We start from the raw sequence: 14192 nt of genomic DNA, 5'->3' as shown, positions 1-14192 counted from the left end.
TTTAAGTATAAAGACACTCACAAACAAAAGCCATAGGGGTAAAATTACTGCCACTTTAGTGTTTGTGCTTTTTTCTCTGCTTTTAACCCCATCACAACCTCACAACGGGACATCCTGGATTATATTCTCACACAAATATTCACGCTGAAATGCCATAAATGATAGGGTTTCATTTTATCAGTGTGAGCTGAGGCTCTTTCCTGTCAAAGAAGCTCTTTATGACTTTATCACTTTGCGCTCCCCGCTGTCTGTTTCTGTTTCCACGTCTCTCTCTTCCTGTGTCTTTATTCCTCACTTCTCTTTAGCATTTGGGGGGTTTATTCAACCTAATCCTTCTGGGCTCTTAACCAGACCTAATTCCCTTCATAGTTTTCATTCACACCTCGATTTTCTCTTTAATCTCACTCCCGTCTTCATTTCTTTGTTTCCTCCCTGGTGCCTACCCTCACGTTCCCCTCTACTCTCCCCCGTCTGTTTTCCTCCCTCTTATCTCAGCCAGCGCAAATCCTCCATCATGTGCGCTCATCTGAAAGTTGGCAGGGATGCTGGCACTCGGTTCGTCCCTCTCAAACTGTCTTCCTGCTGTGCTCGTTCTCAGATTTATCCTGGACCGGCCTGTCAGGGTGTCCCTGCCTGGTATCACTCTTCCCTCTGACAGACACACTGACCTCATGCTCTGGCACAACATTATCTAGGATGCTCTCCAAGTTTTTTAGCACTCGTTAACAGTTTCCCTGCAGCACTGAACCAGAGCTGACAGCCAAATCAATGGGTTTTGTTTCATAAAGAATAAACGCAAGGGATCTGCTAGGTTTAGGTGAGCATTAGATGTGAGGAATATAGGGGGTTCATGTGGAAAGGGCTTGAAAGCACTTGTGTTGTAGTGGCAAGTATTGTGGTGGCAGTTGCCAGGCAACAAGAAGGACATGGCTGGTTGTGATTGGAAGAGGGACATGTGAGTATGAAGTAGGTGAAGAGGTGTGAAGCTTCGAAATCAGCAGAGGAAGTTTAAGAACATCCTTTGTGAAAAGAGAAGCATTTACGGCCTGAATTGTAGATTTTATGTGCAGTTAAGATACTTCTTCATGATCTAAGATTATTAGGCAGTTAGTTAAAGAGAAAAATGATATAAGGAATGCCTTGATTATGACTTTGCTGCTGATACTGATTATATATGAGTGAGACTGGCCAGTATGGATACCAACAAGACAGTCTGGCTGCAGATGGTAGCGCACCCCCTCTTGCAGACTGTTACTGTGGGACCCCATCTCTGTCAGGACAGAAGTTCTGTAATGTAAAACATAAAGCAAACAATGACTAAGCAACATTTCATAAATAAAACAGAGCTAAAGGTCTAACCTAAGGGTAAAAAGTCAGAGTTGACATCTGTCGCTCATTAGCCAAGGTCAAGCTCGATGGCATGTCTTTGTTTGGGCCTTTTCACCCCTGATAATACACCTGGAGACATCTGTTTGTTTTCAGGCTCTTGGGACATCCACAGCACTACCAGGGGCTCGTGGTAACCCTAAACCCCACCCGGATGGTCCCTTAGGCTGTGCTGACTTGCCACATCCACCCCTTACTCTCCCCTAAAGGTGTAAAGTTCGTTTCAATGGATTATTTCCCAATGCCTCTGGTCAGATGCAAGGAAATCCAGAACACAACTAGGGTTGTGTCCATCCTCCTTCTTGCCAGATGGCGCCATCAGGTGGCTTACTTGCCACAACAATGCCTTACTTCAGCCTCATTTTTTGGCCCAGACATGCCTAAAAGTTCTGCACAGTAATGCATATGCATTGCATGGGAATATATTTCATATCCATTCTGGCAGCAGCCCATATGTAGTGTCTGGGAAGGGCAGAACCTACCCTGGCAAAGAAATCCAGTGAGTGGCTGATTGGGAGTCTGAGATCTGCCTGATACGGGAATTTTATGGGCACCTGGCGTGCTTTCTCAGGCCTGATCCAGCTCACTGTGTCCTGGGTGCCAAGAATCCTGTGGGCTACTCCAAACACTGGGAGGGGGTAGCTGGGAGGAAACCTGGTGAAGAGGGGACATAGGGTTAGGCCTGGAGGATGGCCATCAGGAAGCCAGAGTAGTTCAGGACCAAGGTTGACACTGCAAAGTGCTAAATCGGCGTATGCTCCCATACCTGACCTGAGCCTTATAGGGTGCAAGCAGTGCCACCAGGAAGTAAGCTATCTAGTGCAAGCTTGACAGGCAGCCTTTATCGTTTTCCACTGTCAGTGGAGCAGGTTGGTTAAGCAAACTCTTGCCAAAGCTGGTCAGGAGAAGAGCAAAAACATCAAGATAAGCTTTCAGTGTGGTTCTTTGCTTTTATTCTAATAAGGCAATCACGCTTACCTCTTCACCAGCAGCCATTATTTACAAGCTTGCAGTAAACCTGTAGTTACTGCCTTTTTCTCCTTAAATAACACAGATTGGTGTGGTCATTTTCTGACTGGGAATAAAAGTTTTAGATGAGAGCATGGCAAGATGGCTTACTTAGCTAAATAACTAACATTGGATGGATATTTTCAACTAACGGGACTCACAACAAAGTTTGGGGAATTTAACCTGGCTGCTTCAAGAGGATAGCTGACCGACATCAGCAGCAGCTGTAGATGAATTGAGGTGATTTAAGCATACAGGCTAAGGTGCTGCATTTTATTTTAATTTGCTCCACATTGCTGATTTTCTTGACGCTTTTTGCCTTTTACTTCTGTATAATTACACCACACTGCATGCACAGTGCTTCTCTTAGTCACGGACACCAGAGTATTAACCACAGGTGATCGGATCAGTAGCCAGCGGCATTAATTCTGATCTACCAGTCATGTATTTTTAATGAAAATCAGCCAATATAATTTGTTTCCAACCAGTCATGGCATTTCTAGAATAATATTTTTTATTCAAAGTTACAGACAGCCTGTCAATAGAGCAGAGTGTGCCATAACCAGTATTCAGAGACTTATTAGCACAGTAACCCATGCTGCAGTGAACTGTCTATCTTGGCCCTGAGCTGGGTTCATCTAAAAGGATAAACAGTTCTATTTCACACAGGCTTCACCCACTAACGGGACTCTGGAGGCTGAAGCCGCTGAACCCTGAATATCTAAATTTCCATGCTAAGCCGACCAGGATGAGCCCTTTCAGTCCTGTGGGGCCAGCAGCAGTGACATCCGTCCTCACGCACCCCGCTCCAGCTCACAAATGACTTCTCACTCAAGGGTGACTTTGGTGAAATGATGCACTGATTACAGTAAGCTTTGCACCAAGTAAGGAAAGAAAGACGCCGCTGTTTGTGGGGTTAAAGGATGACGCCCTAAATTTGTTCAATTTAATCTGTGGAGCAGCCAGCGTGCAGCTGTGTGTATCAGGCCTGAAAACATCCTAAAATGAATACCAGCAGCAGGCTGGGGACTGATGGATGAATAATTTGGTGATAAGAAGATAAAGAATCACATGAATACTCTGAAAATTTGCAAGGGACAAGTGCAAGCCTCATTAAAATGTTAAAAGGATGCACATTTTTCTTTATACCCCCCAAAAAAACTGCCTAAAATTATGCAGTTTTGTCCTTCATGGCACACTGTAGTTGTCTATCATAGCTGGGCAGCAGCTGAGTACCACTCATCTTAGCTTCTTTTTGCCCCCGGAGTGATTTAATATATAGGACCATATAGGAATGCAATATTATCACATTAATATTGTATCATAACAGAAGATGGTTCACCTGTTATTAAAAACCTGCAAATCTGATTATTCTACATCTTTGATTAGAAGTGCTGTGATTTAAAATACATGATTGGCCAGTTATGTGTCCCATCGAGGCAAAGGAAATTGTTGACATCTTTAATTGCTCTTAATGCTTCTAATTAAACTAAATATCCACTCTGATACCACTCCATCCCCCTGGGTCGACTTGGTGAAATGTTGGCAGGACCATTAAATTACTTCAGGATCATGTTCCTGGAAACTCATCATGTTTATTTTGGTATAATCACTTGATGCACATTCAGAAAGTATCACATTCAAACAGCTTACTGGCCTCGACCGAGTACACTTAAAGACCTCTTTGAGTTTCACAGCTTCTTAAACCAAATACAACACAACATCCTTCCTGAATTATTATTTGGCTGAGTCTCTGAAACTGTTAACCCAAACACAGATTTACAGACCTGTTTGCCTAAATGCAGATCTCTTTTGTTATCTTTTGTCAGGAAGCTTTATCTCTGAGGTACACATATTCAGCTAATGTGCATGCATGTCAATTAGGGCTGTCAAGATTTAATGCATAAATTGGACTGTACTTGAGATACATAATTACTTCATTGATTTCTTTGTTCACACTCTTATTGCATGCTTTATTGTCCCTTTTAGCACACTTTTGTTAAGCCACTGCATCTTCTCTCTGCAGCCACAGTGTTGTAAAAAATTTCACCGCTGCTCCTTAATGTCTCGTTTCACTTTTAAAAACTCACAAACAGCTCAGTGGACAAGCCAAAAGTCATCTAGACCCTGTGATATCAAACATTCACCTTTAAACCTTAACTTTATTTCCTTTTTAATCCATAATAAGTTCATTTTTCCATTGTAAATCCATGTCATAATTTTCAGTCTACCCAAAGATACTTATTTTCATTTTCATTTAAAATAAAAGCAGGATTACGTCCTAATAGGGAGTAGATATCTGAAATCGAAACATTACAAAAATCCAAAATTCACAGTTTTACATGCAAATAGTGGGCATTCAAATTGTGGCAATAAAGGGTATTATTTTGATGGAATATCTCTATAGAAATAGCAGGGGTCATCAACTGTATTTGCACTAGGGTCAACTTTTTCTTCAGAGATGCTGTTGAGGTCGGACTTTCAAATGAACTAAACTGACATAAATGTTTTGGTCTAATTAACATGCTTGTAATTTTCTTTTAAAGTTTTTTTTTTTTTTTTTTTTTTTTTTTTTATACAGTAAATGCAAAAGCAGTCCCGCATATCTTTCCCTTTAACCACAAGGGGTGCTTGATATATTTGGCTTCATATTTCCTAGCTTGTTATGTTATCCATCCCTGAGTTTGACACTAATATGCAGTCATAATTGGTGGAAAACATGCAGGAAATATAATATTCTCTTAAAATATAACAAATTGCAATATCAATTCAATTCAAACAACTTTATTCATTCCTCAAGGGGAAACTGGTTGGTACATATTAAAATACACCGTGTTCCAAATTATTACGCAAATGATATTTTTCTTGATTTTCCTAAATAGTCGATGAAAATGACACTATAATTTTCAGGTCATAAACTGTTTGAGCATAATTCAAATTTTATTGAACAAACCTCCCAATGATAACTTTTTTTGTTTTTTCAAAAATAGAAAAACTCAAAATGCACTGCTCCACATTATTATGCACAACAGAGTTTCAGAACATTTATAGGTTGTAAAGAGCTGAAAATGGTCATTTGTTGAGTGTGTAGTATTAGGAGGTCATATTTACTGAAATCAAAAGCTATTTCAATCAAAAACATCTTAACAGGCCAAGTTCCATGTTAACATAGGAGTCCTTCTTTGACATCACCTTCACAATTCTTTAAGTTGAATTTGTGAGTTTTTGGAGAGTTTCTGCTTGAATTTCTTTGCAAGATGTCAGAATATCCTCCCAGAGCTGCAGTTTTGATGTGAACTGCCTCCCACCCTCATAGATCTTTAGCTTGAGGATGCTCCAAAGGTTCTCAACAGGTCAGAGGAGGATGGGGGCCACACCATGAGTTTATCTCCTTTTATGCCCATTGCAGCCAGTGATACAGAGGTATTCTTTGCAGCATGAGATGGTGCATTGTCATGCATGAAGATAATTTTGCTACAGAAGGCATGGCTCTTATTTTTGTACCATGGAAGAAAGTAGTCAGTCAGAAACTCTATTTGCCAAGGTCATTGTCACACCTTCAGGGACCCTAAAGGGGCCCGTAATTTAGAACTTGGTGTATATATACATGAGAACGGAGTAAAAAACACCAAAGCCCCCATATTAAATCAAATAAAAGTTTAATACCAATGTGTTGGGATGTATTTTTGGCACAACTTGAATTAAAATCCTCTGTAAAGAGGAGGGTCTTGAGGAAAGATTTAAAAGTTTTAATGCTCAGTCAGGTCAGATATTCTCAGACAGACCTCTCAGTATCAGCCTCAATAATCCCATTTATGTTGGACCTTTTATTGCAAATTATAAGTTGTTAATTCACAGATATATAAGGGTTATATATGACTGTCCATTAGTTCTCACTATCCATCTCTCCTACAGTCAAAAGGTCAGTCTACGCTGTTCACTCCGGGCCTTTTATTCCGTCTCCAGGCCGAGTGCGAGCACAAACCCGAGCGCCAGCCTTTCACTTCACATAGATCTTCTATTCTCAATAGGCTGTGAACTCATTAACTTTATCTGCAGTCACTTGCTGTTAGTCTCAGACAAACACTCGGAGAATGTGACCGCTCAGCCTGCTGGCCTGAATTTTTCCTCTCAGGTGTTCGAGTACTACATTTTTAAAGATTTCTTAGTGATAACAAAATCTTCTTCAGAGATGCAGAGCGTTGAGCACATATGGTTCTTGTTGCGTGCAGACATTTAGTGTTAGACGTTTGAAAACATCAGCATTTTTGAATTACATACTCTTAGTCATGAGGTGATCTTATCACCTTGTTATGAACTATACTGTGAGATGTATCTCAGTACATCATTACCAGATGAGTTATATGAAAACTCTGAAAAACAGCACAACCTGAGAGTCAGATTTCTAAGTTTCATCTGTAATGAAGTGTCCTGAAAATATGATGGGAGTTTTGTACCGTAGGAAAGTTTTAAAGCCAGATATTCCGGTACCTGGAGTTTTTACGTAGTATCAGTCAAGAGGACTGGGAAATATATGGAGTTTACTGAGGTTATAAGATGAAACCATATCAATATCAAAAGATATTTTGGTGCACATAGAGTAGCTCTTATTTCCTGTTAAACTGTTTAATATAACATCTTTGATCTAAAGACTCTCAAGACCTCACCTTACAGTTTACTGATGCTCTCTGCACAGAAACAATACATAATGCAATGAAATTAATCTGCATTATAATCAAATAGGGCATGGACAGAGTTTAAAGTTCATAGCACAGGACTGAAACCATCCATTTTGGTCAGCCACTTCAGGATATATTGGACCTTGTTTCTCTTCTGCAGCTCTACTGGAACAGACTTTCCAACTCTAATCCATCTGATAAAAGGTCAAGAGTTGAACTCACCACATAACTGATGGGACTGCAGCTCAAGACGAAGTTTCTCCTACGTTCTCCCCTCCAGATCGAGCCGCTGCCAACTCCTAAAGTCTTTATATCCAAGCCCAAACGTCTGATACTTCTTCTGGAACAAATCATCACGTTCCTATTTTTCTATACATGACAGAAAAGTGTTTTTCAGAGTCTGCATTGAGCCATTTCCCTGAACATTTACGCCCCCCTGACCAGCAAGCCTATACAGCAGAGCCATAACTCATCTCCAGCTCAGCGGTGTGCTGCAGCTAAGTGTTTTCCCTGTACGCCACCCTCATGGCCATCTCGTTAATAAACAAACATTAACAATTGCAGGGAAATTACATTAGTCCATAACAAGCCCCAACACGCCAGAGAGAATATTCAAGAAGTCAAATATAGACCTGTGCACAGCTTAATCACAAACATTCATCTGTGTGGTCGGAGGTCTCTGAGCTCTGAACAACACTTGAAGTAATGAAATAAACGTGCTTCTATGGAAGAAGGATGGTTAAACTCTCTTTTCATATACATAAATAGAGTTATTTCAATCTGTAGCATGGAGATCACTTAGCAAAACTCCCAAGCATACTTGTTCTGTAGAATTAAAAGCATAATTCTACTGATTTTCTCAATTAATGCAGGGCACAGTCCACTAGATAGGCTGATATCTGGCTTGATTCTTCCTTTTCCGACTAAGTAATCAAATTTTCAGTATTGTGATGGTTCTACATGATACGCAATCTACAGCCGGGGGTCACATACAGTTGAAGACAAAATTATTAGCCGCCCTCTGAAAATTTCAGTTTATCTCAAGTATTTCCCAAGCACTGTGAAACAGAGTGGAGAGTTTTTAACACAGCTTCTCCAAACATCCTAGTTCTATTTCGGATGCTTGCATTATTTTACTTTACACACAGAAACAAAATTATTTCACTAAAACAAAAAAGTACCAAGGTCAAAAGTATGAGCCCCCTTTAGAATTGACCTTTTAGACAGACCATAGCAAAAACCACTGTTGGTCAATGATGTGCCTTAACTCTGCAATGCTCAAAGCTTGTAAAATCAAGTGAAAACCAATGGCTATTTCCCAGTTTGCACACAGTATAAAAGCCTCAGAAAGAGTTTAGGCTGCCACTTGAGAAGGCACCATGTCAAAACCAAAAGAAATCAGTTTAGACTTGAGGGAAATAATAGTTGATGCTCACAAAGCATGAGAAGGATATTCAAAGTTATCACAGCATTTCAAAGTGTCAAGAACTGGAGTGAGAAGTATCATCAAGAAATTCAGTGAGAACCACACAGTCCAGAACAAGCCTGGCAGAGGTAGGAGGAGAAGATTTCAAAGACCCTGGGAAGAAAACTAGTGATAGAAGCTAAAGATCTCAGAACAACTGCCAAGACACTAGTGAAGGACTTAGCCAAGTCAGGAGTTGTAGACTCAAAGAAGACCATCGCTAGAGCCCTGCACAGGAATAGACTGAGAGGTGACAGACCAAGAAAAACTTTTGCAGAAGAGACACCTTCAAGCCAGACTGAAGTCTGCTAAGGACAACGTGGAGAAGGATTATGAATATTGGAAGTGTGTCCTTTGGTCAGATGAAACTAAACTAGAGCTCTTTGACCGTAGAGACTTTGGTGAAGTTTTGAGAAAGAAGGGAGAGGCCTGTCCACAGTGAAACATGGTGGTGGGAGGATTATGCTGTGGGGATGCTTCAGTGCATCTGTAACTGGAGACCTTGTCAAGGCAGAAGGAACCATGAAGAAAGAAAGATACGTGGAGATTCTGAAAGAAAATCTGAAACAGTCAGCAACAAGACTGGGTCTGGGTCAGTGCTTTGTCTTCCAACACGACAACAGCCCAAAACATATATGGCTCCTGGTGAAGAACTTCCTTCCGAAGACCAAAGTGAGCGTTTTTGAGTGAGCCACATGTGGCTCTTTTGTGATGATCTGTGGGTCTTTTGTGTCTTAGTTTGAAATATTATTCCCCCATAAAACCTGAAAAAGAGAAACTTTGTCTTCAGAAATTATCCATTACAAGTCACATTAATCAATTTTTTTCTTAAACTTATACAGCAGGCTTTAATTGTCACACTCAATTTTCAACCTTTATTCTTTGTCTGTAAATTTCCATTGCCCTAATTTGCAATTTTTTGCCCCTTTTTCCTTTTTTTGCCACTTCTAAAGCCCATTTTTGCCACTTCTTTTTGCCACTTTTCACCTGTTTTGCCACCTTATGCTGTTTTTGCCCACTTAAGCTGCCTTTTGCCAGATATTGCCACTTTTTTCCCAATTTTTGTCAATTTTGGCTGCTTTTTGCACATTTTCCAACCTTTTTGCTGTTTTTTACCCATTTTAGTTGCATTTCACTCAATGTTTGCCCCTTTCACCACTTAGACTGTGGCTCTTGCAATGGTATTTTTCAGTAATTTGTCTTCTTGGTTGAGCAGGGTTGACAAATACAGCTTTTTGGTATATCAGTGTTTCTATTAGAGGCATGTCAAAAGAAAGGAGAAAAGCTGTTAAAAAGGCGCAGTTAGTCTTTTAGCTTAGTAGAAGACTCATCAAGACTATTGTTTTCCTTCATCTGACTAGACATGTCGTAGGAGGTCTGCAGGACTGAGTAATGTGTGGTATCAATCACCTCTATGTCAAGTAAATTGGGTAACGTGGGGAAAATCACTTTTTGGTAAAGCGTAGGGATCATAGAGCCTTTCTCCAATTCCTTTTCATGATGTCCCCTACTTCCTGTCCCTTATCTGACCCTTGCACATCATTTGACTGCAAACAAGCCAAAGGAACAACTCAGTTTAACATGTTCCTTTATCTTCATCATGTGGGGTGTCCTTCAATGTTTAACATCTACTTTGACTGTTTTTAAGTCGAGGCCATGCTTGGGCTTTGCTGATATTTCCTTTTATTCTGATATCTGTAGATTTCTGCTTGAGCACTTTCGCAATGATGGAGAAAAATTTTAAACATTCAAACCATGAGCAACATCTGTTACTAAAATCTGTGGAGATTTCTTTGAGGCGACAGTCCACTGAAGAAAAAATCCCTCCTAAAACGTGGGTAGACATTGAAGTCAGTAGATATTCCAGTGTTTTAGGGACATATTGCAGGTGATTTCGTTAAGAGACGTTGTTCCTTTGTAGCACCAGGGTCGGTGCAGAAATGTCAGATGTTTCAAACCTGGACAAATAAAACCAAAATTATCTTTCCGCTTTGATGCTTCTGAAGGTAGTCGAGGCGTGAAAATGTGTTTCTGAAAGCGACGCCGTTGGCAGACTCCACTTAAAGACTCCATATTCATTGCTGTCATCTGTGTCAGCTACGACTCCTGACCTGCCGCTGAACCTGTGCCGGCTTAGTCTTGCGGTTTGTTTCCAAGCTTCTCCACTTGATACTGTGGCGTTCATTCAGCAGCTCTGAACCTCAGCTGCTCTCTCCGTCTCCCTCCTGAGAGCTATATTAGAGAAACTCCAGCTTTGTTTTGGCTCTCGTACGGCAGAAGTTGCAGTCCATCAAAGTTATTATTATGATAATTTCATTTTTCCATAATTTCTCTGCAGAGTTGGCCAGGTTCGCGCTGATTTACGTAATTCTTCTCTCTCTTGGATTATGATTGATTGCTCCTGGTGTGAGGTGATTATTCCGACATTTCTATCTGGTCCCATTTATTGTCGAAGCCCGGGCTGAATAAATAACTCCGGCCTTGTCATGAGCTTTTATTTTTCACACAACCCACACATAAACATAAATACTTGTTCTCTGCAGTTTCCCTCTGCAGTCTTCCTGGAAGTAAGCATTATCTGTCTGCTGACATGTCCCACTCCTCTCACAGAGCCTGATCTGCTGCTCTTATCTGATATATTGGTTTTTAATTTGTCTCCTAAGGAACGAAAGCACTCTGTAGAAGAAGAGCAAATAAGGGTATAAAACCATTTTAGACTGTTTGTTCCCGGCTATATTTTACTCTAAGCCCCACATGGCTTTTATTGATTCTTCTGTTATCTTATTTTATTCTTATGTGCTCTCTTCAAGTCTAAGAACACACCCAAACTCTCAGCTATATCACTCTCCTTCCCCTTTGTTCTTTAATCTAGCTGGCTTTAGTATGCTCTCATACTCAGTAAGGTTACACCCACTTTCATGATCTATTTAAAGTTGTGAGTCTGGAAGTATTTTGTATATTTTAATACCAAAAATCCACCAAGAAGGCCAGCAGACATATGTTTTTAATTCTTGAACTCTGAATCCTGCACCGTTTGCAACAGTTCCCCCCAAGTTGAATCAATCCCATCAGAAATCTTGGGAAGTAGCTCTAAAATGTTAAGTTTCGTTTTTATAAATGTCTCATAAAGGCCTTAAACCTTTGGGAACTTCAGTTTTTTAAAACTCCACTAAAATAAGAGTAAGTCCTGCCCTTCTTAGGTGCTTTTTTCAGCTGAGGACTAATACATTATCACTGCTTTAGTGCTTTTTTACAGCAGCAGGATGGTGCATGTGGGACTGAGTCGGAGAAAGCTACAGATTGTGTTCTTGTTAATGAAGATGGAGACCAATGGAGCCATTTCACTGATGTGTTTTTAATAGTTCTTGGTCAACAGCGGCACTTAATAGCACAGATAAATATGCTTCTGAGGCTTTCACTACACAGGTTGTGTTTATAAGAAGGATCAGTTCCTTGTTGGTTTTGGTTCTGCCTGGGATTTGTTGATTTATTCCTTTATTTATTCATTCATATTCATCTCACACAGGATTCCAAATACAGGATGCTTAAACTAAACATTCAAGCACATGTGTGGGGCTGATAGAAGCCCGGAAATGGCAGAAATACTTTAGCATTTGTGCAGCACTAGTAAAGGGGTATGGTGAGATTTCACTGTCATTGATTCTCTGCAATTTAATGCATTTTCTTTAACTTGTATCCTGTCCGTGCAAGCTTTTTATGTTTCTTTGGACCGTCGCTGACTTTTCCTAAGTTTGGCTTCCAATATGCACACATTTGATCAAACAAAACAGTCATTGCTGATAGCGATGCATGCATCCATTTAGTCAGAGAAACCATTAAATTAAAATCCCTTGGTAGTTAACACCAGAATTGCAGGTTGGTTGAACTAAATCTTAATAAATCAGCTCAGCAAGTTCAGGTCTCTGTCTAAAGTAAAAAAAAAGGCTAATTGAAGGGGTCCTGACCGAAGTTTTATTAATGCTTAGAGTGTGCAATTATTAGAAAATGTTATCAAGATAGCTTATATGAAAAACAGACCCCCTAATATAATATAACCAACACAATCAACTGAACTATCATCAGAACACAACAACATGAAGATAGAATATGAATCTTCCTTCTAATCACCCACTAATGTTTGTCTCCCCATGCAGCCAGACAAAATCGGCCAGTCCCCGGTTGAGCCCACGTCAGACGTAGACAAGGTGGACCTAGAGGCCTTCAGCGAGTTCACCAAGATCATCACTCCTGCCATCACCCGTGTGGTCGACTTTGCCAAAAAACTGCCCATGTTCTCCGAGGTGAGCGGCTGTAATGTTTTGTGTGTGTTGTCAAGGATCAGAGGTCAAGTGTGGGAGTGGGACAGATACAAAGGAGCGAAACACACAGCAGACACAGCCAGGCTTCTTGTGAGTTCAGGAAATGAGTGATTTAACGTGTCCAGCTGAATTAGCATTTCCTACCACTGGAGGAGGACCAGAAGGACACGAGGAATAAAAGTTATGAGCTATATTTACAGCTTAGCAGGGCTCAGTAGTGAAAGATAAATCTATCGTGGAAAAAGTGTCAAAAAGATTTAACGCATAAAAGCTTCTCTAAATCTTTACAGTTCATTAGGAAACAGGGATTCAACTCAGGGTGTAGACCTCAGCCAAGGTCAACAGTCCACTCTTTTATGATATTTAAATCTGCAAGTTAAACCAACATACATATGTATATATAGATCCATAACCATTAGAGAGATCTGAAAAATATGGCTGTGTCAAGTTTAAGTGTCATCCTCCCACTTGTATATTTATTATCTGCTTCTAACAGAATATATGATGTTTGACACAAGTAACCTTTGTTTTAGAAGTAAAGTGGAAAATGTATTATTATGTGCCAAATATTTACAGAGATGAAAAAGTAGACTGAAATCACATTAAGAGAAAAAGCTTGTTAATATAAGCTTATAAAATACAAAACTTCGTGTCAAAGTTGTTTTATCTGACAATATTGAAAAATTAAAAACCAAACGCTCTGCCCTGTGAAATTCAGGCTCCCTTATTAGACTGTATGACATCTTGCACATTTATTTTGAATGCAGACGAACAGAAGTGTGGTGCTTTAAGCATTAAGCCACAGAGTTCAGTCTCCGTGTTTGCACGAGTCATGACCATAAAACATTTAAAACATGGTTGAATCATGGTAAATGGACTTGCACTTTTGCAGTATTCTGACTCAAAGTGCACTGTAGGCCACACTTGCTGTATCTAATTCCAACCATTCACTCCACATTCATACACTGATGTCGAAGGTTGCTATGTAGAGTGGCCATCAGTATCCACTATTGTCATTTATACACGTCAAAACGCATTCACACACCATTTATGTAGCATTAGGAGCAAATGAGGACACAATGATATGTGACTGCAGGAACTGGGGATAAAACCAATGATCTTCCAATTGCTAGAAGACCAACTCTACCAACTGAGAGCCACAGTGGCCCTAGGATATTATTCATGTACAACCATCTAACCCCAGACAATTAGTGTGAGATTCTGTCCCTGTGAGATCAGAAGTTTTAGGGTTTTTTAAATTCAACTTTATTCATAAACAAAATCCACAGTTACGTTCATGAAATAACTATATTGCAAACATTTCAGACTAAACAA

General features: G+C 40.1%; 1 protein-coding gene across 1 annotated transcript in view; it reads left to right on the top strand.

Moving 5' to 3' along the window:
- Nucleotides 1–14192, top strand: part of thrab (thyroid hormone receptor alpha b) — a 69260-nt gene that overhangs the window by 40915 nt on the left and 14153 nt on the right. The window contains exon 6 of the mRNA XM_041815122.1: nt 12693–12839. Within this exon, the coding sequence (XP_041671056.1) occupies nt 12693–12839 (147 nt within the window). The remainder of the gene's footprint in view (nt 1–12692; nt 12840–14192) is intronic.

Source organism: Cheilinus undulatus, linkage group 20 (assembly GCF_018320785.1).
Source record: "Cheilinus undulatus linkage group 20, ASM1832078v1, whole genome shotgun sequence".
Lineage (NCBI taxonomy): Eukaryota > Metazoa > Chordata > Actinopteri > Labriformes > Labridae > Cheilinus > Cheilinus undulatus.
The sequence above is the reverse complement of the archived record's forward strand: the minus strand, read 5'-3'. Positions and strand labels throughout refer to the sequence as shown.